General features: G+C 46.7%; 1 protein-coding gene across 1 annotated transcript in view; it reads right to left on the bottom strand.

Moving 5' to 3' along the window:
- The window catches only part of LOC135810429 (uncharacterized), a 49282-nt gene continuing 31288 nt past the window's right edge, over positions 1-17994 (bottom strand). The window contains exons 16-22 of the mRNA XM_065323925.1: positions 16972-17120; positions 16081-16197; positions 8168-8236; positions 7791-7883; positions 6520-6648; positions 5802-5927; positions 1-3678 (exon numbers count right to left, since the gene is read on the bottom strand). Coding sequence (XP_065179997.1) covers positions 545-3678; positions 5802-5927; positions 6520-6648; positions 7791-7883; positions 8168-8236; positions 16081-16197; positions 16972-17120 — 3817 coding nt within the window. The 3' untranslated portion in view covers positions 1-544. The remainder of the gene's footprint in view (positions 3679-5801; positions 5928-6519; positions 6649-7790; positions 7884-8167; positions 8237-16080; positions 16198-16971; positions 17121-17994) is intronic.

Here is a 17994-nt window from a genome sequence, read left to right as displayed (position 1 = left end):
TGGAACTCATTGTTAGAATTGTTACATTGCAGTATGATTACATTTCAGGTTAAGGTACTGAGAGACTGGAGGGGATGGAGCAAGGGCCGACGCATGCAGTCAAAATAAAAAGATAAAATTGAAGCAAAATAAGCATGTGAACTTCACAGCCAAATTCTGCTTTTTGATGGCCCCCAGGCTTTCTGAAGCAAGGTTAAAAATAACTTAAAATTCCAAAAGGGAAATAAAAACCAACTACAGAAGTAAGTTTCTGAAGCCAGGCCTTAGGCCTGTGGGGATTGCCCTATCAAAAAATGTAATTAAAAAAAAGCCAGTGGTTAAAAATTCTAAAAAGAAGCAAAATGGAATTGTCAAAAATACGTAAAAAAAGAAAAGAAAAAGAAAAAGGCGACAAGCCCTTGGTCATCCTAATAAAGATAATTAGTACTACTATAAAAACGTGTCGGAAAAGAGGCCGGAATTAGGTGCACCCTAGTGTACTGTACACACATGACGTCAAGGTACAGAAAAACAGGGCACATGGTCCTAGAGAGACGTTGTGCTGCTACGGGTTTAATAATAGCCAGGTGCTCATAAGTTGAAGAGCTGTGTCTAGCCTCAAAATGGAGTACTGGGAGTGGAAGTCCCGGCATATAATTATACATTGCACCCTACTGCTGTGTGTGTGTGTGTGTGTATGTGTGTGTGTGTGTGTGTGTGTGTGTGTGTGTGTGTGTGTGTGTGTGTGTGTGTGTGTGTGTGTGTGTGTGTGTGTGTGTATGTTGTGTGTGTGTGTGTGTGTGTGTGAGAGAGAGAGAGAGAGAGAGAGAGAGAGAGAGAGAGAGAGAGAGAGAGAGAGAGAGAGAGAGAGAGAGAGAGAGAGAGAGAGAGAGAGAGAGAGAGAGAGAGAGAGAGAGAGAGGTGTAAGTGTTGACGGCCTGCGGTCCTCCTGCTCTGGATAACTGACGGCAGGTGACCGGGGTACACCTGCAATATCGCGGTCGACACACACCGTTTTGACGCCTGGCCGCATTCTGAAGCACATTGTGTGGCCTAGGTATGCGTGCATCATGATACCGTCGTTACTAGTTACGCTGCCAGTCGTGACCGTGCTAATGGTAGACACACGCAGATTTAACTTCTGCTGCTCTGCCCATCTCGTGTTGGTGTGCGTCGCCAGCAGGGGTGAACCCTGGGACGGTGATTTGCCGCACACTGCAGATGGTGATGGTGCTGATGTTGTTGATGATGCCATCGGGTCAATGGATTGCGCCTCTGCAAACTGGAGCGGGTCCACCTCAATGGAGAGTGGAGCAGCAACTGACGGAGGTGTCTGCGACAAGCTAGGTGACGGCGCCGACGAGAAGTTTGTGACTCGGCCAAGAAGAGATCCGGTGCCTCTGTAAATCGTACGGTAGGTAGATTTGAGCCCAGAAACGGTATCGGGATTAGACATGAGGTGGAAGACAAACACTCCGACTCCTTGCAGTGTGTTGAGAATGGTGAAAATGTACTGGAAAACAACGTGCGGCCAGATTGTCACCACAGCACCAAACAACCAGGTGAGACCAAGCAGAAATGTCATGGAGAAGACCATCTTAGTCAGGATCCAGATCCTGCGTTTGTCTGAACCGCTGTTCCTGTAGTGCTGGCGCACTTTGTTCATCGACGCAACCAGCACGCACACGTTCGTAAGCAGCGTGAGGACAATAGGTGCTATGAACGTGATGTAGAACGACAGTCTTACTGACAGGAAGCATAGGCCGCCACTGCTGCTTCCATACACGTCAGGTTTGAACGCAGCTACGTTCACACCCACAAGTGCAGCACAGCCAACGCCGACAGCAGTGATGGAACGCTTCAGGAAACTCTCACCAACCTCCACCAGAACAGCTACGAGACGCCGGTACAGATAGTAGGCCATCACAAGCGTAAACCCGAATGCCGCCAGCAGCCAGAAGTGCAGTAGAATAGCTGCGGTGAAGCAGACCCACGCATGTTGTCCTTGCAATCCAAGTGCATTAGCAATATACAGCAACAGAGTGCACAGGAGAGACACAGAGAGACACGTCGTCAACTCATGCTGGAGAGTTCTCTTTTGATTTCTTGTGCATTGGATGATAGACACAGTCAGTATAAGACATACGACAGAAAGGCTACAACCGATGACGGAGATGAAGAACAAAGCCTTTTCATCAGCAGCAGACGCCCCAATCGATTCTGCATTGGGAGGCGTAACAAGTACGGCAAAGTTTGTCAAGTGATTACACTCGCAATGAGCTAACATCTCTCCATCTTTGCTCCTCGTCACATTCACAAGTCGACAGCCATCTTGTCTCCATGAAAAAGTTGTATCATTCCAATAGCTACAGGTGAGATTTCTTTCCTCCAGATCATCACTTGCCAGACGAATAGGCATAGTCATTTGTACTTGACTCAAACCCAGCTGCAAGCTATCATCCCTGCTACCCACACTGGCTGCTACAACAGACGTTGCAACTTGATCACCGCTAACAGCATCACTACTGTTGAAGTCATCTTCAGGCGGAAAGGAGACAAGTGAGATCTGTGGAACCTGACAGGAAAACGTAATCTGTGGCGAAGTATGACGTTCCTTTGCCTTCTGCACAGCTGCGGATGGGAATGTAAACTTCAAATTCGTATCCATCATGGCTGCTGCAGTATCCATCATGGCTGCAGTATCCATCATGGCTGCAGTATCAACATCGGTAGCATTCGCTGATCCCAAGGCTGTGATGTTTGCTGAACGAGCCCCAGTAGAAGTGTTGCCAGTGCGTGCATTCTCAACTGTGAACAAATAGCTATTTCCAAGTTTCGGACACACACCTGACATGATAACACGCTTGGACTGGAAGGAGAATGTCTTATGCTCCTCTGCTAACGGCACTGCAAGTGCGAGGTCTTCCAGCATGCTGCGCAACTCACGCTGGTCACTCTGTTTCTGCTTCATAGCACCAGCATCCATAGATGAGGGTTTACTGGCAGAGGCTTCAACGGTATCAAATACAGCGAGGAATGTTGGTATGGTGCCTTTTACAATCGTTTCATCAGATGAAGTCGTCGTCAGCAAACTCACCATCGAGGCGACGAGATGCCCCAGCAACTCTCCTGACAGGCCAGCATCCGCTGAAGTGACTTCACTGTCCTCCTCCAGCAATGCAGTGAGATCATTGGCAGCAGCACACACTCCGACTAGCGTGCGATTCTCTTTGAGCTCGCCAGAGACTAACCGTCGTAGCTTGCGTGTCCTGGCTTTTGCATACGGACAGCCTTCGATCTCCGGATTCTCCCATCGTGCTCTGTTGCCTTTCATGGCACATTTCCGCTCAGCAAGGACAACAGGTTCATCAGCCACCAGCACTGGACATACAACAGTTCTTTTGACACCAGCCACTGTCACAGGCCACACAAACTTTCCTTGAAGACCATCAATGGTTCCTTCAGAACACATCTGAACTTGAGGAGCGGCAGTTGTGCCAGGACTGTTAGTAGAGGGAGGCTGACAGGATGCAGCAGGACCTGACCATGTACCATCAGCCTGGCATACTCGTTGATGACTGCCGTTCACCCACAACCAGTTGTCAGGGCAACGGGTCGTGGTCACATTCAAAAAGCCACTGCCACCAGGTTGGTGTAGTAAGACGTTGGCAGATAGAGTCAACTTTGGACAGGAGATACCTGTAAAGACACGGAACACGCACCACACATGACATACGTACACGGCACAGTGAAGCATGTACCAGAGACACATACGTACATGCACACAGACACACACACACACACACACACACACACACACACACAGACAGGCACACACACACAACGTGTAAGTTAGTGAGGCGGACTGAGTGGTCAGCATCCGTAGGAGCGCCACGATACTCGGGGATCAAGATGCAGATGCAGCGCTTAGTGCACCCACGACAGACAGCTATGACGTTATACATAGGAACTGTATTTTCCGGAGTATAAGCCACACTGGAGTATAAGCCACACTGGAGTATAAGCCACACTGGAGTATAAGCCACACTGGAGTATCTCTTAATTTGCTGGCCAAAAATCCTATATACAGGTCGTCCCCCGTTAATACGAGTCCGGTTAGTACATAAACCCCGTTAGTACATAAGAAATCTCAAGTCCCGGACGAAACGTGGTCACTTCCATACAAATTTTGTCGGTTAGTACATAATTCGTTAGTACATAAACCCCGTTAGTACATAACATTTCTCCGTACCCGCATGCCACCTACCTCAATAGTACATAATTTGTTGGTCTTTTGGCCTTCCAGTGGGGGCACGTCGTGTTCTAGTTTCTACTTGTGGACGCAATTAGCTCAGAAATCAGAGCGCACATCACAAACTGACAAAGCTCTGTTTTTTTTCCGAGTGACTGTACAGGCGCTGGGCATGTATCATGTAAACTGTAGAATCTTCGCTGACTGTGACCGTTATAACATAATTTTATGTTATATCGAGGGAATCAAGAATATCTCGCTCCCTAGTCATGGCAGCAAGAAACACTCAGAAAAGTTGAAAAAAGTGAAAAATTCTAGTATAGAAGCAAGTTATGTACACTTTCGTTTAGTACATAAACCCCGTTAATACATAACATTTGTCCCAGAGATTATGTATTAACGAGGGACGACCTGTATAGGATTTGAAAATGTGTGCCTTTTATGCCGTTGTTATTGGTCATCACGACCAATAATAACGGCATAATGGTTTTCATGGAAGTTGTAAAATATGTTTGAGGCATGAATGTTTACATTTTAGATTCATAGGGCGATAATATTTCTGATGAATACCCATTTTCAGCAATAATTGAAAATTTGAGCATAATTGTTCAGCTGCTGTCATGGAAAGGACTGAAGCAGTGAATGTGCAGAAGAACATTGCAGGTGTGGCACGGGGTGGTTTCTTGACGACATATCGCACATGCCGTCATGAAACTACCAGTTTTAAGGATAAAACAAGGTCCAATAAAAATAATATTAATCTCAAATCCCATATATAGGAATCGTAAAATAGGGCACAGGCCTTAGTAATATTGGGCAAGGAGATGAGCCTGAGATGTAATGTTTGAAAAAATTATCTTATTCAACTCTCGATATCTACTAAGACCTAGCAAGGAAGAATTGGTCACATACTTTTTGCTATTCTCATGCCACACCCATTTTGAGCTGAAAAATATGACCAAAATCCTGTATATAGGATTTAACAAATTAGGAGATAAGCCACACTGGAGTATAAGCCACACTGGAGTATAAGCACCCAGGTTTTGTTTTGTTGTCACGAAATACAGATATCTAGTATTATCTAGGTCATTACCTGTTAAGTTGACCATCGTACTCGTAGTACAGCTGTATAAGCCACCCTGACTTTCTTTGAGTGAATTACTGGTGTTTACAGTGCGGTTTATACTCCGGAAAATACGGTACGAGACATAGGTAACGAGCTTTGCACAGTGTGTGGCGGACTCACATACGAGAGAAACAGACAGAGAGAGACAGAGGAAGAGAGAGAGAGACAGAGAGAGAGAGACAGAGAGAGAGAGAGAGAGAGAGAGAGAGAGAGAGAGAGAGAGAGAGAGAGAGAGAGAGAGAGAGAGAGAGAGAGAGAGAGAGAGAGAGAGAGAGAGAGAGACAGAGAGAGAGAGACAGAGAGAGAGAAAGAGAGAGAGCGAGAGAGAGAGAGCGAGAGAGAGAGAGAGAGAGAGAGAGAGAGAGAGAGAGAGAGAGAGAGAGAGTATGTGTGCATGTGTGAGACTGAGAGAGACTTGCAAGTTTGGTTTCCACCGAGACTTACGCGTAGAACAGTATCTTCCAGTGTAACCCAGTACACATTGGCAGCCAGTTCCCCCGTCGCACCGTGCACCATTCTGACATTGGCATATATTTGTACAGCCTGCTCCCCAAGTACCTGGAGAACATTCTGCCAGAGAACAAGATAAATATATAGCAAGACGTGATGTTAGTGAAATGAAGTACAAGCCGTTTTGAATTACAGTATATTGTAAGAGTTGAAAGAGTCTAAAGTTCAAAGAGTTTTAATTTTTTCCCAATTCCCGGGCACAAAGTTCTGTCACGCACCTGTCTTCTATTTCTCTAGTACAGAGGAGAGCAGGAATAGAATACAGGTATGTATCTTGAGCTGACAATGGATTTTCTCATTGAAACGCTATGTTGTGTGCCCCGCTAGAGATTCAACTCTAACAGTAGCGTACCGGTAAGTGGAACGATACCCCCTGTTTTCAACACGTTACCGATCTGAACCTAAATGAACACGTTCCGAATACATGTTTGTATGCAGTAAACAGTTGTGGAGATGTCACTTTGAATGATTGACTGAATCACAGTGACTTACTTTGCACGTAAGTCAATTAAAATACCCCGTTCATGCCGCCGTGTGATGGCAAGATATAGGGGTGTGTGATAATAGTGACTGGTTCTAACAGTACGTCAGTATAAACAGTACTAGTACTGGAGATGTCACCGGAATGGTCGCATGAATCACAGTCACTTACTGTTCTCGCACATCACTCCATGAAAACCCGGCCGACATCTGCAAACGGAAGACCCGACGTCGCACTCTCCGCCGTTCAAGCACGAGCAGCGAATGGAACAGTTCACTCCAGAGTAGGCAAACGCACACACTGTATGCATGCACGCACCAGAACAACACAGCAGAGGCGGAGGCCATCATTCAGCCGCAACGAAACAGAAACAAAACCAATCCTGTATGTTACAATGGGCAAATATGGCATATGACATCACTATTTCCACAAAAGTGATAAAAGAGTAGTAATATTTCCACTAAAACTCACCCAACAAAACAGAAACAAAACCAATCCTGTATGTTACAATGGGCAAATATGGCATATGACATCACTATATCCACAAAAGTGACAAAAGATTAGTAATATTTCCACTAAAACTCACCCAAAGGGTGCCTAGTAGACCGAAGTGCCCGTAACTTGGGGGTACGGATAGCCAAGGTATGAGTGTACTATCAGTAGTGCGTATTTTTTTATTATTATTATCATAACTGATACTTGCATTTATAAGAAAGAAAAAGGACCAAGGAGCTAAAAGTCAGTATCACCAGTACCGTCGGTCAGTGTTGTGCAATGTTATCGCATGAGCTGATTGTTTAGTAACTGGTGGTGTTGGTGGACATTATAGCGTAACTTTTACCTCCTTGGTCCTTTTTCTTTCTTATAAATTAATCCTTGGCTCTCCATCCGAGTCCATTATTATTGATACTTGCATTTGTTTTCGCAGTGAATCACTTATGTACAATGGTGTGGGTATAGAGATAAGCCTCGGGCGAAGAGTAGGAGTTGTGTAACTCACGTTGAAACTTTCAATACAAATATTAATTGTGCTATGGTGCCTTCCATGTTCAAGTAAAGTAAATTCGTAGGGCTCACGCTCGTACAGCACTTCTAAAAATGTCCAAGTCCTTACTTTCATGCTTCTGTAGAGGCAAACTAAGAACGTCCATGGCTTTTCTATAAGCTCAGTGAGAATGTTTATTTGTATAAAGACACTCTTCTGGCAATGGGTGACTGGCCCGAAACATCATAATTTTTCGACATCACAAATAAATAAAAAATTCATCCAGCGCATGCGCCGAGTATGAATAGCAACTGAATAGCGCGGGTGTCAGTTGACAAACCTCCTTTTCTTTATAATGCAGTTGTGTGGTGGCCACCACCTTCTTAGTGTAAAAAGACTATGAAGAAATGAAGACACAGTTGAGTAGAGCCGCACACTCATCCACTGTAGTAAGTACCTTGACACTTGGCTCCAGCAAAGTTTGGTGAGCACTTGCAATATCCGTTCAAAGTGTTGCAAACACCAGCATTCTTGCAGGCGCACGGATTCCCTACGTTAGATGGACAGACAAAAAGATTGATAGATAAACAGGAAGAAATTGTCTTATGTGCCTTCCTGTCTTCAATGTTGGCAGGAAAGGTGTAATGCTGATGAGAGTGCAGAGTAAATGGAGAGTGGTATCCATGTACGGGCAAGTGCAACGGGACCATAACAAAAAGGAGCATTGTTCCACTGGGTATGGATGTTTGCTTTCAACTAAGCATCAAGAAAAACAAGCGGATGCAAAGGAGAACACATCAGGAGAGGACGAGCATTCCCATGATGAAAACTTACTGCTTATAGCGACTGTTGTTGGCATGGCTGTCGGAGTGGTTGTTGGTGTAGTTGTTGGATTTCCACAAACTGTCAAGGAAGAAAGGTAATACGGTCAAGATGGTTGTGAAGAAAACGAGAAAGCATGAAGACATAGTTGGTGTTCATATAGGTTAATCACTGAACACCCCTCCCTCAGCTTCCTCCCCCTCCCCCATTTGAGCTGTCCCGAGTGCATATGCGGAGTTGCAAACTCTGGCATATGTACATTGGGTAGTAGTGCATTGTCCCCGAACACCTTCCCCTCCCCTCCCCGTCACGCTCTCTCCAGTTCCCCTTCAACTGCATAACTGCGGCTGAGTTGTATGCACTACCCTTTCCCGTCGTGTATTCGCCTCAAGTATCATGTAAGGCAGGAATCATGCCATGGCACACACGCATATAGTACAGCTGCCAAAAGTGAAATCTCGTTTTTGCGTTGCAGTGTAGGTCCGAGTACCTACTTCGAGCGTAGATGGCTACTACAACCCATTCTATACATGGCCCGACCTGTTGGCTACTTGTCAACATTGCGACAGCTTCTTTATAAGGGGTTTCTTCCAGGCTGGGAAAGGATATGAGCATTGAGTACGCACACGCAGTCTCGCATTTGAGGTCATGTTGAGCAGGAAAGAAGAGGACGACGCTGAATTTGAATGCATAGAAGAAGAGGACGACGCTGAATTTTGAAATTATGCAGATACAACACAAATACAAACCACACGTACATCCACTTGGTATTGCAGTTAGGACAGGCGCGAAGTCCCTGGGCTCTTGTTTTAGTTATGGCAGAGCGGATGGTGTTCGATCATGAGTAAGTAGGACTCATGGCGAGCCAGGATGCGCCCAGTAATCCTCTCGAAGGCAGTAGCTTCGTAGTGGTGCCAGACGGAAGTAATGTTGCCAAATCGTGGGATTCTTGTTTGTGCCACTGTGTGGACGTGCGTGACGATGCTCGAGTGTCTTTGTCGGATATCAGCTATAGCAGAGTTGTGGCAGCTGCTCGAGTTCGACAGGACTCCACATGGGATTTTCTCCTGGCTCAGAACTGTGCGGAAGAGTGTGCGCCGTGTCGTGGCTGGTGTCACAGACGATGTTACGCCTCATACACACACAAAAAGAGCATAAATAAGCTAAGATGTGAGCAGCAGGGAAAGGAAAATGATCAGCCCCAGCAGAATACCGACGAGTGTGAGTCTGCTGCAGACAGCAATCCCAGTAAGAGGCGCTCAACACGAAGCGCCCTCCCCAAAACCAACATGCAGCTATGTCTGTTTTGGCAGAGATCCTCTGACAAACGCGTCAATGGTAAAGTGGAAAAGCTTACGCAATGCCACACATTTGAGGCCGGGGAGAAAATCCTAGTCGCAGCAGTGGCGTACCAGGATCAGAGGATTCAGCTGCTGTTCCAGGAAGGTGGCCCGGATTGCATTGCAGCTGAGTTTCTGTACCACCACTCGTGCTACCGCAACTACACGCATGGGAAAACCGTTGCGAACACAAGTGCCGAAAAGGGCCCGACTATTTCCCTCCGGGAAACGTTCCAGTAGGCTTTCAACTGGCTTGCTGGACATATTGAAAATGACCTCTTCTCCACGGGGAGTGCTGTGAAGGCTATACGAATGGATTGTTTGACGAGCAAGTACCAGGAGAAGCTGAGAGACCTGGGTGTCACAAGTAGCTATCGCACATTCCTCTTGAAGAAGAGAATTGTGGATCATTTCAATGATAGGGTCATGTTCGTCAGACAGTCAGTGACAGAGCCTGAGTCACTTGTCCCGGCAACTCTCACGCCACCAAGTTTGGCAACTGTCCTGGCGGAAGCTGTAACTCGTGGCAGTGCCCAATCACAAGAGACCGACAGCAGTGATAGTGATGTATTTGCTGTGGATGAGCCACCCATGTCAATGGCTCATGACATTTTCCATGCTGCCTTACAAGTCAGAAGTGACATCAAAGCTATCTCCCCCATCCTGCCTGACATTCCACACGCATCTGACCTCACTGAGGAGAATGCCAGTCGGTGCGTGCCAGATAGTCTTTACAACTTCCTGGCATGGGTGCTTGGTGTGGGAGACATCGAGGATTGTGACAGTGTGGTGAAAAGAGCTAAGCTGGATGCGCCTAAGAGAGCCAAGGTCTTGTCTCTTGGGGAAGATATTGTGTATGCCGCGACAAGAGGCCGCATCATAACACCTAAGAGTGTTGCTCTTCCTATGACAGTCCGCCACCTGACCAGAAGCCAGCAGTTAGTGACTACACTTAATCGTTTCGGACACGGTGTTTCCGACACTAAGCTCTCTGAGATCGAGACCTCGCTGGCAAAAGAGGCATTGGACACCGACGTGTTTGTGCCCAGCGTTATTGACCCGACAAAGAATGTTTTCTTTTGTTGGGACAACAATGACCTTTGCGAGGAAACGGTTACCGGAGAAGGCACAACACACTGCACCAACGGCATTGTCCTTCAAAGGCAGCACGAATCTTCTACACCAGCATCCACCAATCCGCCGGCAACATCTGCATCTACAGCCCCTACTACACGCAGCAAGAGGGCAGCAAGGTCACTACCTGCACCACCACCAGCAGAGTATGAGTATGTGTCTGGACCGAGAAGAGAGCCACCCCAGCTTCCAGCACTGGACCCAGCACCATCCTCATCGAGCCACATAGGTGCACAAACTGACATGTTATGGGTATTGCTGCGCAATTGTCCTGCAGTGCCAGATGCATCATCAGAGCAATCAGACGAGGCTCAACAAACAGTGCCCAGCTGGTCAGGATTCAACTCTATGATTAGTACGTCACCAAAGTCCACAGCTGTTGGCTACTTGCCCGTCATTCCAGCACCTCCAACAGATATTGGCGTAGTGCTGGAGGTGTTGAAGCGGTCTTCAGCAATATCGCGCCAGCTTAACCAGCAGCACTGCATAATCACTGCTGATCAAGCTGTATATGCCAAGGGCTTGGAAGTGCTGTGGAAGCAGAAAGATGCTTTTCCAGATGTGGTGCTTCGACTAGGTGCATTCCACACCACCTGCTCTTTTCTGTCTGTCATTGGCAAGCGCTTTGCAGAAGCTGGCCTCACTGATCTGCTAACTATGACAGGCATCGTTGGTCTACAGTCTGTCAAGGGTGTGGTCAGTGGAAAGCACTACAATCGTGCCATACGTGTGCACAAGTTGCTGTATGAAGCATTGACACGGCTGAATTTACAGCACCTGAATAAGTACCTCTCCAGTGATGATGCTGTCGAATGGGACAGACTTTCAGCTGTGCTCCGGAAAGTGCAAGAGACGAAGGCGACTGCAACAGTTTCCAGCATAGTGAACAGCAACGACTTTAGCCGCTTGTCCAGTCGTCTTGAGAAGCACTCTACTGATTTGCGCAAAGCCTCGCCCATGGCGGCCCTTTGGCTCTCATACTTGGATATGGTCCAGCTTCTTTTCCTGTTCCTCCGTGCGACGAGGACACAAGACTGGAGCCTTCACCTGGCCTGCATTCGCCGCATGCTGCCATGGTTCTATGCTTACAACCACACAAATTATGCGCGCTATGGCACCTATTACTGGGCCGACATGTCCACACTCTCTACAAGGAATCCTTCTGCCCATGAAGCACTTCAGTCCGGAGACTTCTGTGTCGCAAGGTCGGAACGGCACTTTGCACAAGTCCCAGTGGATCAAGCTATTGAGCAGACTCTGAACCGTGATAGTAAGACTATGGGTGGTATTGTCGAGTTCAGCCGCAATCCTGGTACTGTCCATCGCTGGATATTAACCATCCATGAGCGTTCGGCAACTGTAAGAGCGTGCCATGACTTGGCCAGAATGGACGAGGGTGTTGCGTTTGGAGATGTGTCGCGCCACCCAGACGAAGCAGTGGCCAGCATCTCCCGAGACGAGAAAGCTGTGGTAAAGATCGTCAACCAGCTACTGGATTGGGGCAGTCCATTCGATGGCAAGGAGCTGGTGAGCCTCTCAACAAGAACGGTGTGCACGCCAGCTGCTCAAACAGAGTTGTTGCAGGCCCAGGCAGAAGGAGAAGTAGCCTTCCAGCTGTTTCTCAAAGAGCGCCTACAGTCTACCAAAGCCAGTTTCTTTGACCGGATTCCAGCGAGGAAGCTGCCTTCATTCACAGACAGCAAGAAGAAGGCAAAGTCCACTTCCAAGTTCGAAGCCGCGAAAGCTGACCGCCAGCTGTTCACACAGCTCCTCATAATGGCAAAGAATCGCACATTCGACGTGCGAACGTTAGTGCAATATGAGCTCGGGCCTGTTCCGTGGGCAATAGCCACTGTTGATGGCGGGATGGTTTCAACGCAGAAGTCCAAGTTGCTACATGCACTGGGGAAAGACAGTGCACTACGAGATCACCCGCCAGCTGGCTGCTGTGTTGTGATTGACGCAATGGCACTTCTTCAAGCTACGCCTTCCCCACCTCCGACATTCGGTGCACTCAGTGACCAGACCTTCCGGCAGCTGTTGGCAAACATGGTCAGAAGCAATGCGTCACGTGTAGACTTTGTAACTGACCAGTACTGGGACATCTCGATCAAACAGCTCGAACGCCAGAAGAGAACTGGGCAACAAGATCCACTGGTGATTCGAGCAGAGCGTCGTGACCAGGCCACACCAAAGGAATGGAAGCGGTACTTGTCCAACGGTACAAACAAGACGAATTTGGTTCAGTTCCTTGCCAAAGATTGGAAAACATCAGAGCACTTTGTGTCCTTGTTGGGAACCGAGAAGCAAGTCATCATTACAGTTGGCACCACTTGCATTCAGCTTGCTGCACCATCGTTAACAGCAACATGTCTTCGTGCAACCGAGATACCAGAGCTATCCTACACTCATGAGGAAGCAGACACAAGGCTACTGCTTCACTCAGCCCATGCAACATCTCATGGTTTCCAGTCAGCACTCATATGTTCACCCGACACAGACGTTGCAGTCATAGCCATTGGTTTGTCCACGTCTATCAATGGCCAGCTCGTCTTCAAGACTGGTTCCGCGAAGAAGCCTGAGCTAGTTGACATCAGTGCCCTCTCTGCAAAGCTTGGTCCAGCTGCTTCTGAAGCACTTATAGGCCTGCATGCTTTCACCGGATGCGATAGCGTTAGCGCTTTCTCAGGGAAAGGGAAGAAGGCCGCTCTGGAATTGATCAAGAAAGACTGTGCGCAGGCAGAGGCGATGGCTGAGTTGGGCAAGAGTTTCAATGTGGACGAACGACTGCAAGGGCTGTGTGAGGTGTTCTTGGCCAGATTGTATGGATGTGCAAGCTTGTCAAATATCAATGACGTACGTTTCGAGCTGCTGCGCAACAACTCCAGTACACCACAGAATATGCCACCACCACGAGATGCATTGCGGAAGCATGTCCTGCGAGCAAACTACCAAGCAGCAGTGTGGCGATTGGCTTTACAGCCATCGCCCGAGATCCCCAGCCCCGACGGGAATGGATTGACAGTATCAGATCAAGGTGAGACGAGAAGCATTGCTCCGCATGATGTGTATTCTTTTCTAGGACACTGTAATGCCAATGAACTTATTGCATTGAAACAATCAACACAACGAACACGCTGTGCACAAATTTCTCCTAATAAATGCCTTGTGAAAATCACCATCATTTTTGTTACCAGGTTTTGGTGATCTACATGTATGTTGTCTACTCCTCTGCTGAACTGTAGGTGGCTTGTCTATAGTGTGGATGGAGCAGCAAGCAGCCCCCCAAGATATACTGAAGTTAGTTTCATGCAAATGCCAGACTGGCTGCTCAACACGACGGTGCTCATGCCGAAGTCAGACCCTATCCTGTACCGACATTTGCCAATGCAAAGGATGCAAGAATTCATTCGGTACACCATCCGTCCCTGGACCAGCGACACTACCTCAAGAACTAGCGGTGCCAGAAGAATCAGAAGCAGCACCTGCACCACCACCTGCTGCACTGGCTGCTGAAGCAGAGGTATACAATCATGTACTAATTTAGGTTAATTGAAATATCTAGCTTTTCTTGTTTGGCATGTTCCTTGGATATTGTGCGTGTGAGTACGGGTGTCAGCGCGCATGTGTGCATGTGTGGTTAGGTGCGTGTGTGGGTGTGTCTGTTTTGCATGCATGGGTGTGTTTGTAAAAGAAGTCACGTGCTGCAGTACTGGCCGGTAATATTCATCTGTTTGTTCAATGCAGGACCTCACCAATTTACCCACTGACGAGCCATCCTCAAGCAGTGATGATTCTGATCCTTCAGAGTATGCCACCGAAGATCAAGAAGACTCAGACCCCCAATCGGATTTTGATTAGGAAGGTACGGCAAGTTTTCTACTTTTGATGCGTGCTGTTTTCTCGGCAGTGAAAAAGATTAATTAAAAGGCATAGGGCAGTGAGCAGATAAGTAACAAGAGACTGAAGAGGGTGTGTTTGTTGAATATTTAGAGCCTCATTACATACAGGTTTTAAAGAAATATGCCTCTGGTCATTCTGTCTTGCTTAGATGCGATGGAAGTGTATGCGGCATACAGCTCGTGGGATGCAAGACAAGAAATCATGATGCGAGCACGTCTGATAATAATTATTATGCTCTCATGTGTCTTCTAGCATGTGATCAACTGTGCGCTTTTAGTTTTTTTACCCTACTTGTATACCTTACCCGACAGTAACCATATTGGCTTACAAAGCATTTCTTTCTTTAGATAGATTATTATTTTCTATTATTATAGGCTTTTCCGCGTGGGCATCGTGTATGCAAATGCAGGGGCATTCCAACATGAAGTTGTATGCATGCTATTTACCACGGAAATGAGCAGCGATACATGATATTACATACAGCTGATATATATTATGCATCTTGCTCTGTTTTGTACTGTAGACTACCAAAAAGGAGAGTGTAGTGAGCACACATACTCCAAAATTATTTATTTCTAAGTTCTAGCCTTTATGATCGTGCACTCATCACATTATTGTTATCTAGATAATCAAGATTCCATAACCAGTTACAGTTCGTGATGAGCTCTTTCAGTCTCATTACCAGCCACTCTTTTTTAGTCTTATTTCCCTCGAATTCAGTATAGCATCTACCTGATTCGTTACAAATTTACCATGATTCATAATTAATTGTGAATGCAATTAGAGCTGTGATATGAGAACATTCATACAATGTTCAAACTACTTCATACTGTGCAATACGGAGTACCTATGTTCAGCAACGATGAACAGCTTACTTGCTTCTGAAGTGTGATCCAGATTGCCTCGGGCTGTCCAGTAACATTGAAAGTAGTGTAGTAGAAAACGCTACTTCCTGAGTTCTCAAAACAACCTCGAAGTAGCTACTACTAAATTCGTTCCCTATCGATTCGTACTGGTACTAGGGCTTCATTTCGTCAGCCACTATACGTTCAAGTGAACATTTCAGTCTCCAATCCATTTGAGAAACGAGTGGTACAGAAGTCAACTACAATTGTAACTAATAATTGCTTTTCAATTTTCAAATGAAAAACGTGTGGTCGAGATAGTTGCGGTACAAATATAACACGTATATGTACACGTCGTGTTGTAAAATTAGCACATCGAGACGTAAAATAACAAAACGAATTGTAAATATACAACCGACCGTTGAATAATTACCACTCCCGACGACGAAGAAAAGGAATGGAATTTCTAGCTTCCCGCACGTCTGCAGGATGTCCAACAAGGACAATCGTGCTTTATATACCCTTGTCTACCATCCTAGCCTAAAATATAGTGCTCGGTCCTAAACTGCAACGACGCCCCTGAAAAAGTTGATTTTCCCATTTGGCAGCTGTACTAATAAGGAAGCCGCACACATGCTGGTTTTCGTCCATTCTTGGTCTTGATCACAGCGAATGCATGGTGTGTGTTAACCAGACTGCTTACCTTTCTCGCAGTGAACGCCGCTTCGGTTCTCCGGGCACAAGCACTCATAGCCACTTGGATTGTACGCTTCCACGCACACGCCGCCTGCCTGACATGGATTGTCAAACTCACAATACCCTGCCAGACAAAGCACACACACACACACACACACTCACACACACACACACACACACACACTCACACACACACACACACACACACACACACACATACACACACACACACACACACACACACACACACACACACACAGTACGAGCAGCTAGCGCTTTTCAGACCAATTCCATTGGCAGGTATGTACAGGCAAGCTACATCTACATGTACATGTGCTCTCACAAAGTCTTCCATCACCATGAGCTAACCAAGAGAGAACTTTGTGAACATACCAATATACATGTAACGTCACGTATTAAAAAGCCGGGCTTAGTCCCGTAGAAGCCGACGTCAGGGCTAAGCATCTATTCACATCAGGCTTCTGTTCAAACCAGGTATTTCTATGTATGTCAACACTAAAACCAAGCTTATGTGCTGACAGTGTATCTTGATAATCAGGCTTCTATTCAAAACAGGCTTCTATACAAGACACTACCGTACTAATCGCATTATTTTATATTTCTTGACGAGAACCTGGCAGATCGTACCAGGCCACCACGGCATACAGGGTCCTGGGATCAGTGCTAACACAGTCTTTCCACTTTTCCAGTGAATGTCTTTCCCAGTGATAGCATAGTCTTTCTAGTGATAACACAGACTAGAAGTTGGACGGCGGGATGCCGGAAGCAATTCGATTACTAGAGACGTTGGCTAACGCTCTGCGGATATGCCAGGAACAAACACCCCCCCCCCCCCCCCCCCCCCCACTCCCACTCACGCACAGTCATTGAGACTTACTCTGTGTGCCACAACCCGCCATCTCGATATCATCCACAAACGAGTCTTCGGCAAATGACAAGGCCAGTTTGATTCTTTGGCTGGGCTTCCGTGGCTTGACCGGGCGATGGAGACCAACTGTCATGGTAGTCCAGGATGAAGCCACGCGCCTGTGTGACACACATCAGCAAAATGACAACAATATCAACAAAACGACGAAATTCCACAACAGCAGCAGCAGCAGCAGCAACAACAACGACGACGACAACAAAAACAACAACAACAACCGCACGTGGCAGCTACGTTTGCGGTAGCACTAAGCTTGGGTCGTTCTCAACGACAACATTCAGTTTTACACGCTATCCTCCAGCATCATGCCATCAAAAGCCGACTGGTCGGCATCCATTCTAAAGAGATCTAGCATATGACGTCATTATTTCCACACAAAGTGGCAAAGGAGTAGCAATACAGGTGGAATCCTGATAATTCGAATATGGCTTAATTCGAACATACCGTTTAATTAGAAGTTTTTCCAGGACCGATTTCTATCAATACGATTCCCACATAAAACTTTCTGATAATTGGAACCTCGAACTGGACATGTACTATGTCGGGTTAATTAGAAGTCCCACAGATTCCACTTACATAGAAAATGTGTGGGATTTGTGTTGATAATTCGAAGTTGGCAAAGTGTAATTCGAAGTTCACTGTACATTGTACTAGTCAGGTCCGTTTGCATGAGCAGGCTGTGCCGGTCAGTTCAGTATCCGTGAAATATGTGTCTAAGGTCCATAGCGCAACTCTGCGTGACCCTGAGAGCATTTTGACATGCATATTGTGTTGTCAGTTCATGTTTGGATAATTAGAATGTCCGGATAATTAGAAGTTTTTTCCTGGCATTTTGAGGTTCGAATTATCAGGATTCCACCTGTACTACCACTAAAACTTACCCACAGGTTACCCGTAGACCCAGGCAGTGTGTGAGTGTACGTGTGGGCGTGCGTGTGCATGTGTGTGTGTGTGTGTGCATATGTGTGCAGACTT

Source organism: Sycon ciliatum, chromosome 1 (assembly GCF_964019385.1).
Source record: "Sycon ciliatum chromosome 1, ocSycCili1.1, whole genome shotgun sequence".
Classification (NCBI taxonomy): Eukaryota; Metazoa; Porifera; class Calcarea; order Leucosolenida; family Sycettidae; genus Sycon; species Sycon ciliatum.
Note: the sequence above shows the minus strand (reverse complement) of the source record. Positions and strands in the feature narration are given on the sequence as shown.